General features: G+C 40.5%; 1 protein-coding gene across 2 annotated transcripts in view; it reads left to right on the top strand.

The window, feature by feature from the left end:
- The window catches only part of LOC115125666 (beta-1,4 N-acetylgalactosaminyltransferase 1-like), a 30,700-nt gene extending 7,012 nt beyond the window's left edge, over positions 1-23,688 (top strand). For both annotated transcript variants that reach the window (XM_029655197.2, XM_029655198.2), the window contains exons 6-11: positions 3,818-3,998; positions 5,079-5,171; positions 6,101-6,288; positions 6,531-6,671; positions 9,856-10,093; positions 20,425-23,688. In XM_029655197.2, coding sequence (XP_029511057.1) covers positions 3,818-3,998; positions 5,079-5,171; positions 6,101-6,288; positions 6,531-6,671; positions 9,856-10,093; positions 20,425-20,633 — 1,050 coding nt within the window. In that variant the 3' untranslated portion in view covers positions 20,634-23,688. The remainder of the gene's footprint in view (positions 1-3,817; positions 3,999-5,078; positions 5,172-6,100; positions 6,289-6,530; positions 6,672-9,855; positions 10,094-20,424) is intronic.
- Positions 23,689-24,053: the final 365 nt, after the last annotated feature.

The raw sequence follows: 24,053 nt of genomic DNA, 5'->3' as shown, positions 1-24,053 counted from the left end.
CCGGGAGCGTAATCATAGCCTCAAACGAATTAGCATAACGCAGCGGACATAAATAACCCTAGAAACTTTTCCTATTCATGAAAATCGCAAATGAAATATATTCAAACACAAGCTTAGCCTTTTGTTAATCACACTGTCATCTCAGATTTTCAAAATATGCGTTACAGCCAACGCTAGACAAGCATTTGTGTAAGTTTATCATGGCATAATGCTATGCTAGGCTCTGCTGACAGCAGGCAACATTTTCACGAAAATAAGAAAAGCAACCAAATTAAATCATTTACCTTTGAAGAACTTCGGATGTTTTCACTTAGGAGACTCCCAGTTAGATAGCAAATGTTCCTTTTTTCCAAAAATATGATTTTTGTGGGCGAAATAGCTCCCGTTTGTTCATCATGCTTGGCTGAGAAATCGACCGGAAAATGCTACCACTACAACGCCAAACTTTTTTCAAAATTAGCTCCATAATATCGACAGAAACACGGCAAACGTTGTTTAGGATCAATCCTCAAGGTGTTTTTAACATATCTATTCGATAATATATCCGTCGAGGCAATTGGTTTCTCATAAGAAGCGATTGGAAAAATGGTTACCTCAGTATTTTACGCAAGATTTTCTGCGGGAGACACCATGTGACCACTTGCTAAATATGGTCCCTTACGGCTATTCTTCAATGGAAATGCGTAAAAAGACGTCACGATGCTGTAGACACCTTGGGGAATACGTGGAAAACGTAAGCTCATTCGTAGCTCATTCACAGCCATATAAGTCATTGGCATGAGGCGGTTTCAAAAAATGCGGCACTTCCTGGTTGGATTTTTATCTGGGTTTCGCCTGTAACATCAGTTCTGTGGCACTCACAGACAATATCTTTGCAGTTTTGGAAACGTCAGAGTGTTTTCTTTCCAAAGCTGTCAATTATATGCATAGTCGAGCATCTTTTCGTGACAAAATATCTTGTTTAAAACTGGAACGTTTTTCATCCAAAAATTAAAATAGCGCCCCCTAACATTTAACTGGTTAAGACATGTAGCTAGCTAGCTAGGTAAACAATGAACATAGCTAGGTAAACAACATTTAAGATCATACACGTCACGTAATGTTCGCTAATGAGCCAGCCAGCTAACGTTAGCTAGTTAAACAACAAGGAACATAGTGCCAAATCATGTCGTTACTACCCTGCATGAATCTGCTGGGAGCTAACCAACCAGGTTCAATGTTAACTGGCTAACATTAGGCTCTAACTAGCCAAGCAAACGGTTATGGGATACGAATAATAGTGTCATACACATAACGTTAGCTAGGGAGCCAGTTATCTTGAAATGAAACAACTTTCTGCCACAAATGTGTAATATCTGAAAATGTAGCTAGCTAGACTATCATACATCATCATGCATGATGGACTCGTCTCCCTGTCACGGATGCCATGCCACTGATGCTTTTAGTTTGAAGATGTAATCCGGAGACAGGTGTTTTCTCCATCTCTTTAGCTATCAAACTCTAATTCCACTGATTTTGATCCTCCAGAAAGTGCAGAGCAACACTTATGCAGCTCCACTACACTATACACTATAAAAAAAGCTGTGTTCTACAGGATTACCAACACAGACTGACCAACTAAAATAGACAGAAGCCTTCTTTATGGCAGACCAATCTGAACTCCTCTCTCGGCATATCTAGCCCACTCATTATCTCAGCCAATCGTGGCTAGCGGGAAGGTTGCTGGCTTTTTCTGTGACTTAACCAATAAGGCTTGTAATTGAACAATATTATTTGTATTTTCAGATGGCATACAAGTTTGTTATCAAGGCACATGAAACTTCACATGTTCCAGAAGGCATGGTTTGCTATCTGTCTGATAGAACTCAGTGCACTCAATTTGATGGGCTTATGTCTGTTAAATTGTCTGTCTTGAATGGTGTGCCCCAAGGCTCTGTACTTGGTCCTCTCTTATTCACTATTTATATAAATGATTTAGACAAAAAGGTCCAAAATGCACAACTTCATTTTTACGCTGATGATACTGTTATTTACTGTTGTGCCTCGTCTCTTACAAAAGCTTTCCAGAACATGCAAACTGCTTTTTATACTGTTCAACATACCTTGTGTCAATTGAAGCTTATCCTCAATACTGACAAAACTAAACTAATGGTGTTTTCTAATGCAAGAAATATACCCCTGAACCTTTCACCTATTACTACCTGTCAGGGCAAGGAGATTGAGGTTGTAACCTCATATAAATATATTGGAATTTTAATTGATGACGGGCTCTCTTTTAAATTGCAGAAGGAGGCTAGTATCAGCTACATTTATGCCTTTACTAGACTATGGGGATATTTTAAATATGAATGCTTCATCTCAGTGTTTGAGATCAATTGACACTCTTTACCATGGCACTTTGAGATTTATTTTAAACTGCAAAACCCTTACGCACCACTGCACTTTGTATACCAGGGTTGGCTGGCCTTCTCTAGTTACTCGTAGGCTCAGTCACTGGTATACTTTTATTTACATTTTGGGTTTACTACCTTTTTATCTGTGCATTTTTATTGTTCAGAAATGTGGTGGGTACTCTCTTCATTCGCTGGACTTTATCCTGCTAACTGTTCCAAATGTCCAAACTGAATTCGGTAAAAGGGCTTTTATGTACTCTGCGCCATCGTCTTGGAATGCCTTACAAAATACTTTTAAACTGGAAGAACTTGTCCCGATTGGTGTTTTTAAATATCTGATGAAGGATTTTGAGGCTGATTCCCTGATCTGTCAATGTTTTTAATTAGCTGTTTTATACTCTTGTGAATTCAATGGTTTTTACTAGATTACTTGTAGTTTTTCATGTTGACTTTTGTAATGACTTGGTGCTGCCTATCTTGGCCAGGGTGCTCTTGAAAAAGAGATTCCAATCTCAATGAGCCCTTCCTGGTTAAATAAAGGTTAATAAATAAAAACAAATACACATTTCTGCCAAAAAATGCATTTTGATAAAAAATAAACGTTGAAATGGCTCTCCTGGAAAATGGGGGCTTGCGACATATGCCTAGTTTCATGAAATTGGAAACAATTTGCCTCTTGCAGCACGACACTTCTCCTTTACATAGAGTTGATCAATCTGTTGATTGTGGCCTGCGGAATGTTGTCCCACTTCTCTTTAATGTCCGTGCGAAGTTGCCGAATATTGGCGGGAACTGGAACATGCTGTCGTACATGTTGACCCAGAGCATCCCAAACGTGCTCAATAGATACCATCATGTCTGGTGAGTATTCAGGCCAATGAAGAACTGGGACATTTTCAGCTTCCACGACTTGTATACAGATCTTTTCTACATGTGGCCGTGTATTACCATGCTGAAACATGAGGTGAGAATGGCACGACAATGTGCCTCAGGATATCGTCACGCTATCTCTGTGCATTCAAATTTACATCGATAAAATGAAACTTTGTCCATATGGAACATTTCTGGGATGTTTTATTTCAGTTCATGCAACACGGGACCAACACTTTACATGTTGCGTTTATGTGTTTGTTTCAGTATATGTTTGTTGTAGTGGCAGGTAATCTAGCGGTTAGAGCGCTTAGCCAGTAACCGAAAGGTTGTTTGTTCACCTTGTCGGCTCAGGGAGTTGAACCATTTGTCTATGTACCCTTGAGCAAGGCACTTAACCTATAAGTCGCTCTGAACAAGAGTGTCTGCTAAAATATAAAATGTTGATTCATGTTTAACATAAAGTGATCTACAGTCATTATGTTACCATTGTAATTGTGCCAAGCAGACTAGTTATTTGAATTAAACTGAATCCTCCCTATCATGTCCTTTAGGTGAATCTGACTGCTACCCTGGGGACATTTGATGTGTTAGCCACCGTAGACGGGGTCTCCATTAGAGGACAGGGAGTGATGCACATGACTTTGTCCAGTAGACTCCTCTCCACTCTGAACAGACAGCTACAGTTTGTCACCTACACCAACACCTTGTTCCACCCTAGGACGGCTGACACAGGTTGGTCAGCCCCTCAGTGTGTGTATAGTCCTGAGTTCTGATACTGCAATACAGGGTTTTGAAAACTAACTTTTTAGTGCCTGCAGCTGTACAGGAGCTGTATGCCATACTATACAATACAACTTTATTGTCCATTTAGTAACAGCAAACAACAGAAATGTGTATTTTGTTCCGTTCTCAACTCCCGCCACCCAATTCCCCATTATCATTCCACTCCCTGTCATCCCTGTCATTCCACTCCCTGTCATTCCACTCCCTGTCATTCCACTCCCTGTCATTCCACTCCCTGTCATTCCACTCCTTGTCACTTTTTACTTCAGTACGACAACACAGAGATAGAAACACAACGCATCATTTCCTGCATGTCTCAAATTCTTTATAAACCTGTCTATTATTCCCTGGAAGGGGCACACAACTAGCCTACACTATAATTACACAGTCCGTGTTTAGGGAAGAGATCATTCCGCAACTAGAGAAAAAGCAGTTGGTGTGGTATTTGACATTCCATGTTGCAATGTAGGTGTGGTAGACTATAGATTACAGCTTGTTTGCTGAACGAGACTTTGAGTGTAGAGAGCGTTTCTAAGTGAGCTGTTTGGGGAAAGAGATGTTAGAGACAGACTAGGGGAAGCAGTGTTTTGTGTACAACAATAACTGTGTTGTGTACAACAATAACTGTGTTGTGTACATCAATAACTGTGTTGTGTACAACAATAACTGTGTTGTGTACAACAATAACTGTGTTGTGTACAATGATAACTGTGTTGTGTACAACAATAACTGTGTTGTGTACAACAATAACTGTGTTGTGTACAACAATAACTGTGTTGTGTACAACAATAACTGTGTTGTCACTAATCATTTCCATATGTTAACGTGGATGTTACAAAAATAACAAGTATCTGTAGACCTACTGTTAAACAAGCTTGATCTCTTATTGACCATTAGGTATTGAATGTGAAGTGAAGTACATTTTTTGTTTTGTTCATTTGATTATATTTAACTACTAACGAACTATACTGTAATGTGATACACTTGAGATATTAGAGTGATGAGATATGTTTCTCTGCTCTATTCCAGTGCAGTTTGAGACTGATGGACACCAGTCCGTTTTTACCATAAAGGTTGGACATGCTGTTATTCCCAAGCTCTATCACTCAGGTTACACTGGAGGTATGTACTGTATGGGTTGTTCATTTGGCATTTGACCACTGTATAGTTATTTGTATCTGTACAGTTATCGTAGGGATCCAAGGTCCTAAATGTTGCAATGTTGTTTAAGGCCCAGTGAAGTCAAAATTCAGTTTTTCCTGTGTTTTGTATAAAATTGTATAACAGCTGATGAAAGTGTTAACAAATTTTATCAGTCTTATTTCTTGATAGTTGCTGGTTGAAAATGCAATCTATACAGGGCCTTCTAGGAGTTTCGGGCTTTCCATGGTGACATCACCATGCTGTAAATTGGTTAAAAGAGTTCCAAATCTTTCTACCAATGACAGCTAGTGTTCAGTTTTGCTCTCCCCACTCAGACCACTCACAGACAGTCCTAGCTAAATTCTTGCTTGAGAATTTTTGTTGTTGTTGCTAAATAAGCTATTTTGGCCCATTTGATGGGAAATCTATTACATGAAAGTACTTATAGGACAATTCCACACCAAAACAATCTTTTGGTTTTTGTTTTATTAGTCCATTGTTGACATAGTCCCAAAATGTTTTGCTTGTCAGCAATCAAGTTTTCAAGACATGTAACTTTCAAAATATAGACGTCATCACGTAGGTATCCCGAGTGGCGGAGCGGTCTAAGGCACTGCATCTCAGTGCTACAGGCGTCACTACAAACCTTGGTGCAAGGCTGTATCATAACCGGCCGTGATTGGGAGTTCCATAGGGCGGCACACAATAGGCCCAGCATCGTCCAGGTTAGGGTTTGGTTGGGGTAGGCCGTCATTGTAAATAATAATTTGTTCTGAACTGACTTGCCTAGTTAAATAAAACAATTATGCATTTTGGGGGATGATTTCTGTATTATGAAAATAACTGAAGATAAGTATAAGTATGAATATTCATAATTGGGTACAAACACGCCTTTCCTTTTTCCTCAGAATACAACATAAGCTCACTTGTCACCATAGCTACCAAGACATTTCTGCGTTATGACAAACTGCAGGATCTGATTGACAGCATACGGGAGTTCTATCCCACTGTCGCCATAGTGATAGCAGATGACAACGAGCACCCCCAGCCCGTGATGGGTCCACACATTGAACATTACATTATGCCATTTGGGAAGGTAAGTAAACTTTATTTTGGGAAGTGTAGCTCCTGTTTCATCACAGCAATCTCTCAGTTCTGGTCTTGGGGGACCCACAAGTTGTCCTTTTGTTCCAGCCCAGTATTTAATTTACTTGTGATTCCCTCCTGGTACTCTGAGGGTCTCCATGTCCAGGATTTAAGAACACCTTGGCTATCAAACGTTTGGCTATTGCCAAATTGGTAATTAAGTCTTTGTCCTGTCTGTCCACCTCTGTGCAGGGTTGGTTTGCAGGGAGGAATCTGGCTGTCTCTCAGGTGACCACCAAGTATGTGCTGTGGGTGGACGACGACTTCCTCTTCACCTCCAACACCAGGCTGGAGAATATGGTGGAGATCCTGGAGAAGACCACCCTGGACATGGTGTGTGTTTGTGTGTGTTTGCGTGTGCGTGCTCATAGATCTGGACCTGGTGAGTGATGAGGGTGAGGCCTCTCTGAGAGGAATGATTAAAACCAGGGTAGAGTCAGGTTAGAACCATAGTAGAACCTGGGGTGGAATTGGGGAAGGGGGCGCGCATGGGAACCGAGTTCTCAAAGTGAAAGTCATATTGGCATGTACGTATAATGTTTTTTGGGCTGGATTAAACTGTTTGTGGTGAGTTCCCAAAGGGGTTTCATACAGTAGCCTAGGCTAGGGGGTGACTTTCTATCCACTACAAACCTCGAGCAAAACCACACCCACAGGTAACCTAGCAACATTCAAAACTGCATGAGAGCTGAGAGCGGTGATTGGTTAGTCGAAGAGCCTCATCACCTGGCAGCTGAAAATGTGATCGAAGTCCAAAGTTATTTATGATGTCTTAGCTTTGAATTTGGCCCAATATTACTGGATAAAGTACAAGCATAATTCATGTGTGGTAACTGTTGTTTACTGACTTTTAAAACTTCCTTGCATAACTTGATTTTAGCAATACTAGTTTGAAAGGCTTGCATGCAAAACATGATTTTAGGAGATAAAATATCTACATTTTAAATTCAGGCTGTAACACAACAAAATAAGAAACAAATCTAAGGGTGTGAATGAATACTTTCTGAAGGAACTATTCTTTTAATAATTCTTCAAGTTCTGTCAAATTGGTTGTTGATCATTGCTAGACAACCATTTTCAGGTGTTGCCATAGAATTAGATTTTAAGTCAAAACTGTAACTCAGCCACTCAGGAACATTCAGTGTCTTCTTTGTAAGAAACTCCAGTGTCGATTTGGCCTTGTGATTTAGATTATTGCCCTGCTGAAATGTGAATTCATGTCCCAGTGTCTGGTGGAAAGCAGACTGAACAAGGTTTTTCTCTAAGATTTTGCCTGTGCTTAGCTACATTCCGTGTATTTTTTATCCTGAAAAACTCCCAAGTCCTTAACGATTACTAGCATACTCATAACATGAGGCAGCCACCACTATGCTTGAAAATATTAAGAGTACTACTCAGTGATATGTTTGGGGCAAATCCAATAAAACAAACACTTTGTATTCAGGACAAAAAGTTAATTACTTTAGTTAATGGCTTGTTGCGAACAGGATGCATGTTTTAGAATATATTTTATTCTGTACAGATTTCTTCTTTTCACTCCGTCAATTACTTTTGTATTGTGGTGAAATCCCTGAGCGGTTTCCTTCCTCTCTGGCTATTGAGTTAGGAAGGACGCCTGTAACTTTGTAGTGACCTGGGTATATTGATACACCATACACAGTGTAATTAATAACTTCATCATGCTCAAAGGGACATTCAATGTCTGCTTTTTATATTTGTACCCATCTACCAATAGGTGCCCTTTGTGAGGCGTTGGAAAACCTCCCTGGTCTTTGTGGTTGAATCAATGTTTGTAATTCACTGCTCGACAGAGGGACCTTACAGATAATTGTTTGTGTGGGATACAGAGATGATTTAATCGTTCAAAAATCATGTTAAACAGTCCATGCAACTTATTATGTGACATGTTAAGCACATTTTTACTCCTGAACTATTTAGGCTGGCCATAACAAAGGGGTTGAATACTTATTGACTCAAGCTTTTCATTTTTTATTAATTTGTAAAAATGTTGCATAAAAACAAAACTCCACTTTGACATTATGGGGTATTGTGTGTAGGCCAGTGACAAAACAAAACTCCACTTTGACATTATGGGGTATTGTGTGTAGGCCAGTGACAAAACAAAACTCCACTCTGACATTATGGGGTATTGTGTGTAGGCCAGTGACAAAACAAAACTAGGCCAGTGACAAATAAAACTCCACTCTGACATTATGGGGTAGGCCAGTGACAAAACAAAACTCCACTTTGACATTATGGGGTATTGTGTGTAGGCCAGTGACAAAACAAAACTCCACTCTGACATTATGGGGTATTGTGTGTAGGCCAGTGACAAAACAAAACTCCACTTTGACATTATGGGGTATTGTGTGTAGGCCAGTGACAAAACAAAACTCCACTTTGACATTATGGGGTATTGTGTGTAGGCCAGTGACAAAACAAAACTCCACTCTGACATTATGGGGTATTGTGTGTAGGCCAGTGACAAAACAAAACTCCACTCTGACATTATGGGGTATTGTGTGTAGGCCAGTGACAAAACAAAACTCCACTTTGACATTATGGGGTATTGTGTGTAGGCCAGTGACAAAACAAAACTCCACTCTGACATTATGGGGTATTGTGTGTTTGCCAGTGACAAAACAAAACTCCACTCTGACATTATGGGGTATTGTGTGTAGGCCAGTGACAAAACAAATCTCCACTTTGACATTATGGGGTATTGTGTGTTTGCCAGTGACAAAACAAAACTCCACTCTGACATTATGGGGTATTGTGTGTAGGCCAGTGACAAAACAAATCTCCACTTTGACATTATGGGGTATTGTGTGTTTGCCAGTGACAAAACAAAACTCCACTCTGACATTATGGGGTATTGTGTGTAGGCCAGCGACAAAAAGATTCAGGCTGTAACACAACAAAATGAGAAAACAATCTCACGGCTGTAACACAACAAAATGAGAAAAAAATCTAAGGGTGTGAAAACTTTCTGAAAGATCAGTTAGTCAGGAAATACTGCTTTTGAGCCGGAAGTGTTGTTATCTAGAGCTGTGATGAAATAGAGCTGTGCTAACCTGAGTGACTTGTTTTGTCTGTTTTTTGACAACTTGCCAGTTGTGGTTTAGTTTTCCACTGTGACATTAAAAGAGGGTTTGCTACCGACTCAGTTCCTGTACCTTTGGAATGTACATCCTCTGGTTTTGAAGTGGTTATACAAACTAAGAGTTCTGCTTGGTTATATCAGGTCAACAGTCTATGATGGGTGCACCGGCTGTGTGTGTGTGTGTGTGTGTGTGTGTGTGTGTGTGTGTGTGTGTGTGTGTGTGTGTGTGTGTGTGTGTGTGTGTGTGTGTGTGTGTGTGTGTGTGTGTGTGTGTGTGTGTGTGTGTGTGTGCGTGTGAGATCACAGGTGGCTGGTGCTGTGAGGGAAGCTACACTGACACGTTGTGGCAACTCATTTATGGTGACTCGTATTATCTTTCCACTCATTTTGTTATTTTTGTGTCTGTTACCCCAGGTGGGTGGTGCTGTGAGAGAAGCTACAGGCTACACTGCTACTTACCGCCACACCATCTCAGTGGAGGAAGGGGGTGAGGAGGGGGACTGTATACACATCAGAAATGGATACCATCATGTCATTGAGGGCTTTCCTAACTGTGTCCTAGCCGACGCTGTTATCAACTTCTTCATGGGGAGGACAGACAAGATGCAGCAAGTGGGATTCGATCCTCGTCTGAACCGTGTGGCTCATCTAGGTGAGTGTCTTTGTCTCATCACTAGAGCCCAGAGGTTTTCCTTATTTCTGATCAAAATATTGCTTTTATTTTAATTTTGTTAACACAAATCAAAGGAACAGCAAAAGACCAACATACTTTAGGTGTAATACCCCCAGGGGTGTGTGCTTAGTCCCCTCCTGTGCTCCCTGTTCACCTACAACATCCTGGCCACGCACAACTCCAACACCATCATTATGTTTGCTGAAAACAAAACGGCATTAGGCCTGATCACAGACGACGATGAAACCACCTATAGAGAGGAGGTCAGAGACCTGTCAGTGTGGTGCCAGGACAACAATCTCTCCCTCAATGTCAGCAAGACAATGGAGCTTTTCGTGGACTAAAGGAAAAGGAGGGCCGAGCACTCCCCCATCCACATCAACAGGTCTGTAGTGGAACGGGTCGAGAGCTTCATGTTCCTCAGTTTCCACATCACTAAAGAATTAACATGGTCCACACACAGACACACACCAACACTGTCGTGAAAGAAGGCACGACAACACCTCTGCCCCCTCAGAAATCTGAAAAGATTTGGAATGGGCCCTCTTATCATCAAAAAGTTCTACAGCTGCACCATTGAGAACACCTTGACTGCCTGCATCACCACTAGGTATATATCAATGATGTCGCTCTTGCTGCTGGTAATTCTCTGATCCACCTCTACACAGACGACACCATTCTGTTACATCTGGCCCTTCTTTGGACACTGTGTTAACAAACCTCCAAACGAGCTTCAATGCCATACAACTCTCCTTCCGTGGCCTCCAACTGCTCTTTAATGCTAGCAAAACTAAATGCATGCTCTTCAACCGATCGCTGCCCACACCCACCCGCCCGACTAGCATCACTGCTCTGGACGGTTCAGACATAGAATATGTGGACAACTACAAATACCTAGGTGTCTGGCTAGACTGTAAACTCTCCTTCCAGACTCACATTAAGCATCTCCAATCCAAAATTAAATCTATAATCGGCTTCCTATTTCACAACAAAGCCTCCTTCACTCATGCTGCCAAACAGTCAGTTTTACAACAGTATATCTTACCGATCCTTGACTTCGGTGATGTCATTTACAAAATAGCCTCCAACACTCTACTCAGTAAATTGGATGTAGTCGATCACAGTGCCATCTGTTTTGTCACTAAAGCACCAAATACAAAATGTCAGAATAATAGTAGAGAGAATAATTTATTTCATCTTTAATTTCTTTCCTCACATTCCCAGTGGGTCAGAAGTTTACATACACTCAATTAGTATTTGGTAACATTGCCTTTAAATTGTTTAAATTGGGGCAAATGTTGCTGGTAGCCTTCCACAAGCTTCCCACAATAATTTGGGTGAATTTTGGTCCATTCCTCCTGACAGAGCTGGTGTAACTGAGTCAGGTTTGTAGGACTCCTTGCTCGAACACGCTTTTTCAGTTCTGCCCACAAATGTTCTATAGGGTTAGTTGTCATCAGCAAACTTGATGATGGTGTTGGAGTCGTGCGTGGCCGAGCAGTCGTGGGTGAACAGGGAGTACTGGGGCCGAGCTCCCTGCCATCCAGGACCTCTATACCAGGCGGTGTCAGAAGGCCCTAAAAATTGTCAAAGACTCCAGCCATAGACTGTTCTCTCTGCTACCGCACTGCAAGCGGTACCGATGGAACCAATAGAACCCTGAACAGGTTCTATCTACTAAATAGATAACCAAATAGCTACCCGGACTATCTACATTGACCCTCTTTGCACTAACTCTTTTCACTTATCCCATACAGTGCCTTCAAAAAGTGTTCACTCACACCCCTTCCCTTTTTCACATTATATTGTGTTACAGCCAGAATTTAAAATGTATTACATTTAGATTTTGTGTCACTGATCTACACACAATACCCCATAATGTCAAAGTGGCATTTGTTTTGAGAACATTTTCTAAATTAATGAAAAATGAAAAGCTCAAATTTGGTGGTGGAAAAAGTACCCAATTGTCATACTTGAGTAAAAGTATAGATACCTTAATAGAAAGTTGCTCAAGTGAAAGTCAGCCAGTAAAATACTGCTTGAGTAAATGTCTCAAAGTATTTGGTTTTATATATACTTAAGTATCAAAAGTAAATGTAATTACCTTTTTCAAACCTCGCCCTTTCCTTTTCCCAAAGTTTTTTTCAAACAACTTAATAGGAAGGTTTCTTCATTTCTGTGGAAAGGGAAACCCTCCAGAGTGAAACTCATAACTTTATGCAAACCATACTCAGGAGGACTTACTCTACCTGACTTCTTGTTGTATTACTGGCCATCTCAGTTAAAGGCTGTGTGGGTATGGCAAAATACAACAACAAGTTCACCCTCTTGGAGACAGATGGAGGAGTGTCTGACCCCTGTTACATTGGCATCTATACCTTATATTAGTCCACCTAAAGCTTTGCTAGGTCTCATAAACAACCCCTTCATTAAAAACACTTTAAATATGTGGATGGAAGTCTGTAAACAAACAGAAGGGCTTAGATCTATATATGAACAAACACCTTTCTATAATAACCCCATCTTTCAACAACTGGCATCTCATTTTCAGTTACCTCAAACTCATTTCTTCAAGTACCTACAGGTTAGGCATTATATTGCCACTCAGCAGGGAGGTAGGATTCAGCCCATGAGTACATCTATAACTGATAAACTGTGGCTGGAAAGGAAAGGGGTAAAAGGTTTCATTTGTTACATGTACTCTGGTCTTCAAGCTCTGTAGGGAAACGATGAACCTTTGAAAGCTTGCACGAAGTGGCATGATGACCTTGGTCTCATTGTTGAGGATGAGAAATGGGGGAAACTCTTTTTAGATGTTCAGCGTCTTTCATCTAACACAAGGCACAAGTTGATGCAATTCAATATTTTACATAGGGTCTACTTTATACCAGAGAGACTGTATAAGATCAATTGTAAATATTCAGCATTTTGCCCAAGGTGTGAAACGGGGGTGGGTATACTGATGCATATGTTTTTGAGCTGCCCTGAACTAAGCAATTATTGGAAAGACATTATTCAGATCTTATCACAGGTCACTAATATGACGGTACCACTAAATCCTTCCCTTATTCTTCTTGGAGATGACTCTGTTCTACCAGTTGATATTTGCTCGGTTCCAAGATGGCATAGCAGTTCAGACGTCTTTTGTCCTCGTCTTGTCGTGTCGTGTATATATATATATTTACAACTTTTTTTTCACATACATTTTATTTTTATTTTCCATCAACTCATCTTCAATACACTCTCCTGCAACCTGCCTCACCAATTGATATGTATAAATACGTATTATTTACCTCAAATATGCAATCAAATCTGCAATCCTCCAAGAAGCTAGCCAGAAGCTAGTTAGCTTCTTTACTGGCAACTCGTTCGTATTCAGCTAACCACGGTTTGTGGTCATTAGCTATCCTTTAACTCGAAAATCTATCGCCAGTTTTGTACGGCGCAGCGCAGCGCCGGCTCGAACGGAACATACCGGACCGATTTTTTTCTCTCCATGTCCCTGGATTTCAACTGCTCTCTGGACATTCACTCCCGGATCTCACAGCTAGCTGGCTGCTATCCGTGTGTCTATCTCTTTCGTCGAAGCAAACATCAATTACTCCCGAGCTAGCGAGCTCCGTCAACCACTCCTGAGCTCCGTCAATCACTCCTGGGCTGCAGTCACCTATCCGGACCCGTTTTACTGACACGGAGCCCCTCCGGGCCCTCACAACTGGACTGCCGACGTTATCTACCCGAAGGAGATCCGGCTGGCTCCTCCGTCGCGACGTTACCTGAATGCCCATCTGCGGCCTGCTAACTGTTAGCTGTCTTACCGGATGCTCTCAGAATAGACAATCGGACAATTTATTTATTTTTATTATTAACATGTTTCTTCTTGGGCCTCTATAACTATATCTATTGTTTTTATTTTTTGTTGTTGTGTGATTTGGACTAATCCCCTCTACACGGAACTCCACTAATCTATTGACGGAACGCAAGAGGTGGCTAACAACAGACCTCCATCCTATGCTAGCTTGCTACCGATGTCCTGGCTAGCTGTCTAAATCGTGACCCCCAAACCAACCTCTCCACTCCCTGGACCCTTTTGATCCCTACTAAGGATGCCTCTCCTTAATGTCAATATGTCTTGTCCATTGCTGTTCTGGTTAGTGTTTATTGGCTTATTTCACTGCAGAGCCTCTAGTCCTGCTCACTATACCTTATCCAACTTATTATTTCCACCACCCACACATGCAATGACATCTCCTGGTTTCAATGTTTCTAGAGACAATATCTCTCTCTTCATCACTCAATACCTAGGTTTACCTCCACTGTACTCACATCCTACCATACCTTTGTCTGTACATTATACCTTGATGCTATTTTATCGCCCCAGAAACCTCCTTTTACTCTCTGTTCCAGACGTTCTAGACGACCAATTCTTATTGCTTTTAGCCGTACCCTTATTCTTCTCCTCCTATGTTCCTCTAGGTGAATCCAGGCCCTGCAGTGCCTAGCTCCACTCCTATTCCCCAGGCGCTCTCTTTTGATGACGTGTAGCCTTGGTTTCATGCATGTTAACATTAGAAGCCTCCTCCTAAGTTTGTTCTTTTCACTGCTTTAGCACACTCTGCCAACCCGGATGTTCTAGCTGTGTCTGAATCCTGGCTTAGGAAGACCACCAAAAATTCAGAAATTTTAATTCCAAACTACAACATTTTCAGACAAGATAGAACTGCTAAAGGGGGCGGTGTTGCAATCTACTGCAAAGATAGCCTGCAGAGTTCTGTCCTACTATCCAGGTCTGTACCCAAACAATTTGAACTTCTACTTTTAAAAATCCACCTCTCTAAAAACAAGTCTCTCACCTTGCCGCCTGCTATAGACCACCCTCTGCTCCCAGCTGTGCTCTGGACACCATATGTGAACTGATTGCCCCCATCTATCTTCAGAGCTCGTGCTGCTAGGCGACCTAAACTGGAACATGCTTAACACCCCAGCCATCCTACAATCTAAACTTGATGCCCTCAATCTCACACAAATTATCAATGAACCTACCAGGTACCCCCAAAGCCTTAAACACGGGCACCCTCATAGATATCATCCTAACCAACTTCCCCTCTAAATACACCTCTGCTGTCTTCAACCAAGATCTCAGCGATCACTGCCTCATTGCCTGCATCCGTAATGGGTCAGCGGTCAAACGACCTCCACTCATCACTGTAAAACGCTCCCTGAAACACTTCAGCGAGCAGGCCTTTCTAATCGACCTGGCCGGGGTGTCCTGGAAGGATATTGATCTCATCCCGTCAGTAGAGGATGCCTGGATATTTTTAAAAATGCCTTCCTAACAATCTTAAATAAACATGCCCCATTCAAGAAAATTAGAACCAGGAACAGATATAGCCCTTGGTTCTCCCCAGACCTGACTGCCCTTAACCAACACAAAAACATCCTATGGCGTTCTGCATTAGCATCGAACAGCCCCGTGATATGCAGCTGTTCAGGGAAGCTAGAAACCGTTATACACAGGCAGTTAGAAAAGCCAAGGCTAGCTTTTTCAAGCAGAAATTTGCTTCCTGCAACACTAACTCTAAAAAGTTCTGGGACACTGTAAAGTCCATGGAGAATAAGAACACCTCCTCCCAGCTGCCCACTGCACTGAAGATAGGAAACACTGTCACCACTGATAAATCCACCATAATTGAGAATTTCAATAAGCATTTTTCTACGGCTGGCCATGCTTTCCACCTGGCAACTCCTACCCCGGTCAACAGCACTGCACCCCCAACAGCAACTCGCCCAAGCCTTCCCCATTTCTCCTTCTCCCAAATCCATTCAGCTGAAGTTCTGAAAGAGCTGAAAAATCTGGACCCCTACAAATCAGCCGGGCTAGACAATCTGGACCCTTTCTTTCTAAAATTATCTGCCGAAATTTTTGCCACCCCTATTACTAGCCTGTTCAACCTCTCTTTCTTGTCATCTGAGATTCCCAAAGATTGGAAAGCAGCTGCGGTCATCCCCCTCTTCAAAGGGGGGGACACTCTTGACCCAAACTGCTACAGACCTATATCTATCCTACCATGCCTTTCTAAGGTCTTGAAAGCCAAGTCAACAAACAGATTACCGACCAGAATCTCACCATACCTTCTCTGCTATGCAATCTGGTTTCAGAGCTGGTCATGGGTGCACCTCAGCCACGCTCAAGGTCCTAAACGATATCTTAACCGCCATCGATAAGAAACATTACTGTGCAGCCGTATTCATTGATCTGGCCAAGGCTTTCGACTCTGTCAACCACCACATCCTTATCGGCAGACTCGACAGCCTTGGTTTCTCAAATGATTGCCTCGCCTGGTTCACCAACTACTTCTCTGATAGAGTTCAGTGTGTCAAATCGGAGGGTCTGCTGTCCGGACCTCTGGCAGTCTCTATGGGGGTGCCACAGGGTTCAATTCTTGGACCGACTCTCTTCTCTGTATACATCAATGATGTTGCTCTTGCTGCTGGTGAGTCTCTGATCCACCTCTCGCAGTCGACACCATCCTGTATACTTCCGGCCCTTCTTTGGACACTGTGTTAACAACCCTCCAGGCAAGCTTCAATGCCATACAACTCTCCTTCCGTGGCCTCCAATTGCTCTTAAATACAAGTAAAACTAAATGCATGCTCTTCAACCGATCGCTACCTGCACCTACCCGCCTGTCCAACATCACTACTCTGGGACGGCTCTGACTTAGAATATGGACAACTACAAATACTTAGGTGTCTGGTTAGACTGTAAACTCTCCTTCCAGACCCATATCAAACATCTCCAATCCAAAGTTAAATCTAGAATTGGCTTCCTATTTCGCAACAAAGCATCCTTCACTCATGCTGCCAAACAACCCTTGTAAAATTGACCATCCTACCAATCCTCGACTTCTAGCATGTCATTTACAAAATAGCCTCCAATACCCTACTCAACAAATTGGATGCAGTCTATCACAGTGCTATCCGTTTTGTCACCAAAGCCCCATATTACCCACCATTGATGTCGTTGGCTGGGCTTCATACTTCGCCAAACCCACTGGCTCCATGTCATCTACAAGACCCTGCTAGGTAAAGTCCCCCTTATCTCAGCTCGCTGGTCACCATAGCATCTCCCACCTGTAGCACACGCTCCAGCAGGTATATCTCTCTAGTCACCCCCAAAACCAATTCTTTCTTTGGCCGCCTCTCCTTCCAGTTCTCTGCTGCCAATGACTGGAACGAACTACAAAAATCTCTTAAATTGGAAACACTTATCTCCCTCACTAGCTTTAAACACCAACTGTCAGAGCATCTTACAGATTACTGCACCTGTACATAGCCCACCTATAATTTAGCCCAAACAACTACCTCTTTCCTAACTGTATTTAATTTATTTATTTATTTTGCTCCTTTGCACCCCATTATTTTTATTTCTACTTTGCACATTCTTCCATTGCAATACTACCATTCCAGTGTTTTACTTGCTATATTGTGCCACCATGGCCTTTTTGCCTTTACCTCCTTCTCACCTAATTTGCTCACATTGTATATAGACTTGTTTTTTTTTTACTGTATTATTGACTGTATGTTTGTTTTACTCCATGTGTAACTCTGTGTCGTTGTATGTGTCGAACTGCTTTGCTTTATCTTGGCCAGGTCGCAATTGTAAATGAGAACTTGTTCTCAACTTGCTTACCTGGTTAAATAAAGGTGAAATAAAATAAATAAAATAAAAATTTGTAGCAAAACCAGATTCATTCAATTGTCAGTCATTGCAGCCAATAAATGCACAGCTATTATATGGAAGAGTGACACTCTGCCAAGCAAGCAGATGTGGCTAAAATATCTAACTTCCTATATTCCATCTGAAAAAAATAACATACAATTTACGAAATAAACCCTTTGAATTTCCTGATGTCTGGGGGACTTTCAGTAGTTTCTAGAGACGTCACCTTAGCTGTCTCATTACTACTTTCTTCATTAATCTATTATTATTATTAGTTGTTTTTTGAATAGTTTATTTTCTAGCATGGAATGTGAAGGTCATTCTGTGTCTTTTTGTTGTTGTTAATCAGTGAAGCTAATACCAGGAGGGGGTAGTTTATGTGTTGGTGAGGGAAGCGTTTTGTGTCCCCATGTAGCCTGGTGTTTTGTGTCCCCATGTAGCATGGTGTTTTGTGTCTCCATGTAGCATGGTGTTTTGTGTCCCCATGTAGCATGGTGTTTTGTGTCCCCATGTAGCATGGTGTTTTGTGTCCCCATGTAGCCTGGTGTTTTGTGTCCCCATGTAGCATGGTGTTTTGTGTCCCCATGTAGCATGGTGTTTTGTGTCCCCATGTAGCATGGTGTTTTGTGTCCCCATGTAGCATGGTGTTTTGTGTCCCCATGTAGCATGGTGTTTTGTGTCCCCATGTAGCATGGTGTTTTGTGTCCCCATGTAGCATGGTGTTTTGTGTCCCCATGTAGCATGGTGTTTTGTGTAGGTGGAAGGAATAATGCGACATAATCTGTGTCATATTTTGCTGGTTGTAAAATTGTAAAAAATAAAAAGCCAATAAATATATTGTAAAAAAAAAACAATAATGTAATTACTAAAATATACACTACTGGTCAAAAGGTTTAGAACACCTACTTGTTCAAGGGTTTTTCTATATTTTTACTATTTTCTACATTGCAGAATAATAGTGAAGACATCAAAACTATGAGGTAACACATATGGAATCATGTAGTAACCAAAAAAGTGTTAAACAATTCAAAATATATTTTAGATTTGTAAGGACAGACGCTGGAGATGAGAAGCAAGTACAGGGAGTGAACATTTGATGAAACAGCGGACATATATCAAAACAAGAACAGCGTCAGGACAGGGAGAACAAAGCAGACAGAACCATTTTCTTGTTTAAAAAAATGTATGGATAGCCAGGGGCACACTCCAACACTCAGGCATTATTTACAAAAGATACATTTGTGTTTAGTGAGACCACCAGAACAGAGGCAGTAGGGATGACCACGTGTTCTGTTGATAAATGGGTGAATTTTACAATTTCCCTGTCCTGCTAAGCATTCAAATGTAACGAGTACTTTGTATGGAGTAAAAAATACAATATTTTATTTAGGAATGTAGAGAGGTAAAATATGTCAAAAATATAAATAGTAAAGTAAATTACAGATACCCCAAAAAACGACTTAAGTAGTACTTTAATGTATTTTTACTTAAGTACTTTACACTACTGCTAAAATGTATTGAGTCAATAAGTGATGGACCCCTTAGTCATGGTAAGCCTAAATAAGTTCAGGAGTGTGCTTAACAAATCGTATTAGTTGCATGGACTCATTCTATGTTTAATAATAGTGGTAAACTTGAATTTTCAATGACTACTTCATCTCTGTACCCCACTCATACTAGTATCTGTAAGGTCCCTCGATCTAGTAGTGAATTTCAAGCACAGGTTCAACCACAAAGACCAGGGAGGTTTGTCAATGCCTCGCAAAGGGCACCGTTTGGTAGATGTGTTAAAAAATAGTGAAGTTATTCATTAGGCTTTGGATAGTGTGTCAATACACCCCATCACTACAAAGATATAAGTATCCTTCCTAACTCAGTTGCCGAAGAGGAAGGAAACTTCTCTGGGATTTCACCACGAGGTCAATGGGGATTTTAACATGTTTACATTGTTTAATGGTTGTTGTGATATGAGAACTGAGGATGGATTAAAAAAAATAATTGTAGTTACTCCACAATACTAACCTAATTGACAGAGTAAAAAGAAGGAAGCCTGTACAGAATACAAATATTCCAAAACATGTTTGCAACAAGACACTAAAGTAATACTGCAAAATAAATGTGGCAAAGCAATTGAGTTTTTGTCCTGAATACAACGTTTTATGTTTGGGCAAATCCAATCCAATACATTACTGAGTACCACTCTCCATATTTTCAAGCATGGTGGTGGCTGCATCATGTTATGGGTATGCTTGTAATCATTAAGGGCTGGGGAGTTTTATTATAAAAATGAAATTGGATGGAGCTAAGCACAATCCTATTGGAAAACTAGGTTCAGTCTGCCTTCCAACAGACACTGGGAGATTAATTAACCTTGGACAATGACCTAAAATACAAGGCCAAATCTAAGCATTTCACTTTTAGTCTACACCTGTTGTTTACGAACCATGTGACAAATACAATTTGATTTATTAAGTGAAACCTTCTAGACTGAGAACATAAACTGTGACTTGTCACTGAAAGTCTGCAACAAGAAAACAAGACATTCATTTTGTGATCAAATTGTAAAAATCTTTTATTGCATCCTCAGAGTTCTTCATCGACGGGCTTGGGATCCTCCACATAGCTTCCTGTGATGACATCATCATAAACCATGCATCTAAGATCAAGTTGCCATGGGGCAAGTCGCACAGTGAGAAGGCCTACGCCAAGTTCCGCTACTCCTCATCGGATGCTGTCCAAATCAAAAATGCCCTTTTTTACTTCAAGAACAGACTCAAATGCATGTCTAGTAACTGAAACAGGTTCTACAAGCTATCACTGAGCAGCCATTTTTTTGTCATCACCAGAGGTGTCATGCCCATAGGGGGCATAGGGACATGTTCCCCCCTCAGATTATATTTTGTGTATGTAATTGTTGTTTCTCTGTAATACTACTGGCCACCAATGATTTTTATGAGGTTGGCTTTAGCTAATTCAGATTGGGAACCTCTCCCCCAACCTCTCCCCCAACCTCATAACTAGCTAACAACAAGAAGCCATTTCAATCAAGCTAGAGTAGCTGGCATGCCTGCTGACAAGGTTCGTATACTTTAGAAAAGAACGCAATAACTAAATGCACTGAATAAGACTCATATTCCTTTCAATCTTTTACCCGGGTTTTAGCAGAGATTCAGAGAATAATATGTATCACCAGGATACAGAGGCTCAAGAGGGTAACCAGTAAAATATACATATTTTTTAGATATATGAAGCGTAATGATTATAGATGGCAGGAAAAAGCTGTTTTGGGTTTTAAGAACAAATGTAAAATCTCCAACTCCCGGACGAGGGACATAAACCCTCCCCCAGCCATCCTCATGTACTTTGTGCCCCCTCTGATTTTTGGTCACAGCATTTGTTGTGGACACAGTGAATGTGTGGAAACAAACATTGAAAGTGAAGAACCAAGCCAATGAGCATCTCCTTTGTCAGGCTTTGGTCAAGGTGTGTTTCCACCATAGAGAATGATAGAGACGTGATCTTTCTATGTGTCCTATTATGACATCTGTGAGCACACGGGCAGCACCATTGAGGCAAAAACATTTATTTATATATTTTTTGGTCCTTATGAAACTGGTATGCTTTTTTACTTATTTTCTTTAACCAAATTTGGTCTTTAATGTAGGGACGACCGACAAGTTCCTTACTTTTTCCCCCTTCCACTTGCCTCTTCCATTTTTTTGCAGTAATGCTGCAATTAGTTGGTTGTAATTTTGGGTTGAGCAGACATATTTTTGTTAGCTGCATGTGTGACAACTCCACCAGTCCTATTTATGATATAATTGACAAAGATTATACCTTTTTATTTTATCAATATATTTTTTTTATTTTTTTTGAGCAATTAGTATATTTGAGTTTAACCAATATTGGTTGTATTATTTGTTCTGTCTTTTCTGGTGGACTAAACTGAAATTGCAACCAACTTTCTATGGCTTGTTTTAAAAAGAACAATATTTTGAAGATTATATGATATTCAAATAACCGAAAGTGAGAGGTGGTAATCTGAATAAAGGGAAAAGGTCCATTCTTGAACATGGGGTGAGACATTCTTACTAATTTGCTAGCGAACCAGTTCGGATTTAAGTATAACTTTTGTATGACTGACGCATTTAGTGAGAGGTCTAATGCTTTAAAATGAACCATTTCTGCCCTCCGAATTCATTTTCATTATATAAATAGGCTATTTTCATTGTGTCTGGCTTGCCATTCCAAATAAAATGTCATATTTTTTGCTTATATCATCTAAAAAAAACAGGTCGCTAGGTGTAGACAAGACCATAAGCAAATAGGCAAACTGGGATATGTTTTTAAGTTTTACATTTTCTTATTTTACTACTTCTGTTGGCAAACAGAACAGAACTAACAGTGGTGTAAAGTACTTAAGTAAAAATACTTTAAAGTACTACTTAAGTAGTTTTTTGGTGTATCTGTACTTTACTAATTATATTTTTGACTACATTCGTTAAGAAAATATTTTACTTTTTACTCCATACATTTTCCCTCCTGGTGACCTGGGTGTAATTATGAGAGCATTCCTTAACCCTTTAGAAGTCCCACCTAGTTGACTGCTTTTAAAATGGCGGAAGCACTCAAGGGCAAAGTCCATGCCAAAACAGGTTTTATCAATCTAGAGTCCTCTAACTAACTATGGTATTAACAGACTGTGCCAAAGTGTGAGTCATGCCATAGTACTGAAGTGTAAGGTCTTCTCCCTCCTGATTACTTTAATTACCTGACTTAAACCCTCTTGCTCTTTGAGGAGCATATGATATCCTCCCACTCTACTACTCTGGACAAAGTTATCACTGTTCAATGTTTACGTGGCAAACCTGTCTATCATGGGGTTTGCCAAATTAATGGGGCGGCAGGTAGCCTAGTGGTTAGAGTCTAGTGTTTAGAGCGTCGGACCAGTAACTGAAAAGGTTGCTAGATTGGCGGCAAAGTAAAAAGAAAACTGTCGTTCTGCCCCCGAACAAGGCAGTTAACCCACTGTTCCTAGGCCATCATTGTAAATAAGAATTTGTTCTTAACTGACTTCCCTAGTTTAATAAAACATCATGGTCTGTTAATGGCTCCCTATATAGTGCACTGCTTTTGTATAGGAAATACTGTGCTATTTGGGACACATCCATGGTCTGAGATCACAATATGAACTTTACTTTATGGAGACTGACATTCTGAATATTGTCCTGAATTCACGCCATCCAAACATCTTTTCATCTAGCTGCAGCTCTTCCAACCAATCAAAGACTTACTTCCTTTGAAATGAAATGTAGGTTTACCTATAATATGCTTTTCTATTTTTGCACTCTTCATGAAAAGCATTTTGATTGATGAATTTCATTAACTTGCTGTCTTTTTTTTATACAAAGAACTGTAATGATATGTTTTGTATTGCATAATCATGGACACCTACCAGAGCATGATGTCCTGACAATGTAATAATGATAAAGCCAGGCAGGTCACCCATGATACAAGTATTCAACGTGATATAGATTAATGTATTCTCTTCATGATGAATTCAAGCAGTCATACTTTTTGTATTATTTTGCATGAATGTTAGTGAGACTGTGTGATATCTCGTTACATGCTGCCATTATACTATTTACTATTTACTATATATATATATTTGCCGTTATACTATTTACTATATATACTATTTGACCACAAGGTGGAACCAGAGACCTGAATAATGATTGTCTATAGAAATCTAGTACTGTTTTGTCCCTAATGTCAAGTTCAGTTTTCTACAGTTAAATTATGATTATGAAAATGTATTCTTTTTATTATTAAAATGTAATGGTTAAGTTTATGGATCTGATTTTGAGGAATTGCATTTTCCATTTCTCCTGTTATACTGTAGGCTGCAAACTGTATGAATTCTTCCCGACTAAGTAGAGTAATGACCAAGAGGTGCATGGTTTCTATTCACTGTTAGAAAACCAAAAACCTCCATCAAAAACAACCAAACACACCATTGATCACACTCAATATTCTAGCTAAGTACTGGAATCATCTACTGCTGTGGGGAGTAGTTGTAGCCGTAGTAGGGTTATTTTGACCACGAGAGAATATAGCTAATACGTAAATGCTGAAATCCAAGATTGATTTGAGTCTGTTGTTTGTTATTATAAACTGGGTGGTTCCAGGCCTGAATGCTGATTGGCTGACAGCCGT

Source organism: Oncorhynchus nerka, linkage group LG7, assembly GCF_034236695.1.
Source record: "Oncorhynchus nerka isolate Pitt River linkage group LG7, Oner_Uvic_2.0, whole genome shotgun sequence".
Taxonomy (NCBI): domain Eukaryota; kingdom Metazoa; phylum Chordata; class Actinopteri; order Salmoniformes; family Salmonidae; genus Oncorhynchus; species Oncorhynchus nerka.
The sequence above is the reverse complement of the archived record's forward strand: the minus strand, read 5'-3'. Positions and strand labels throughout refer to the sequence as shown.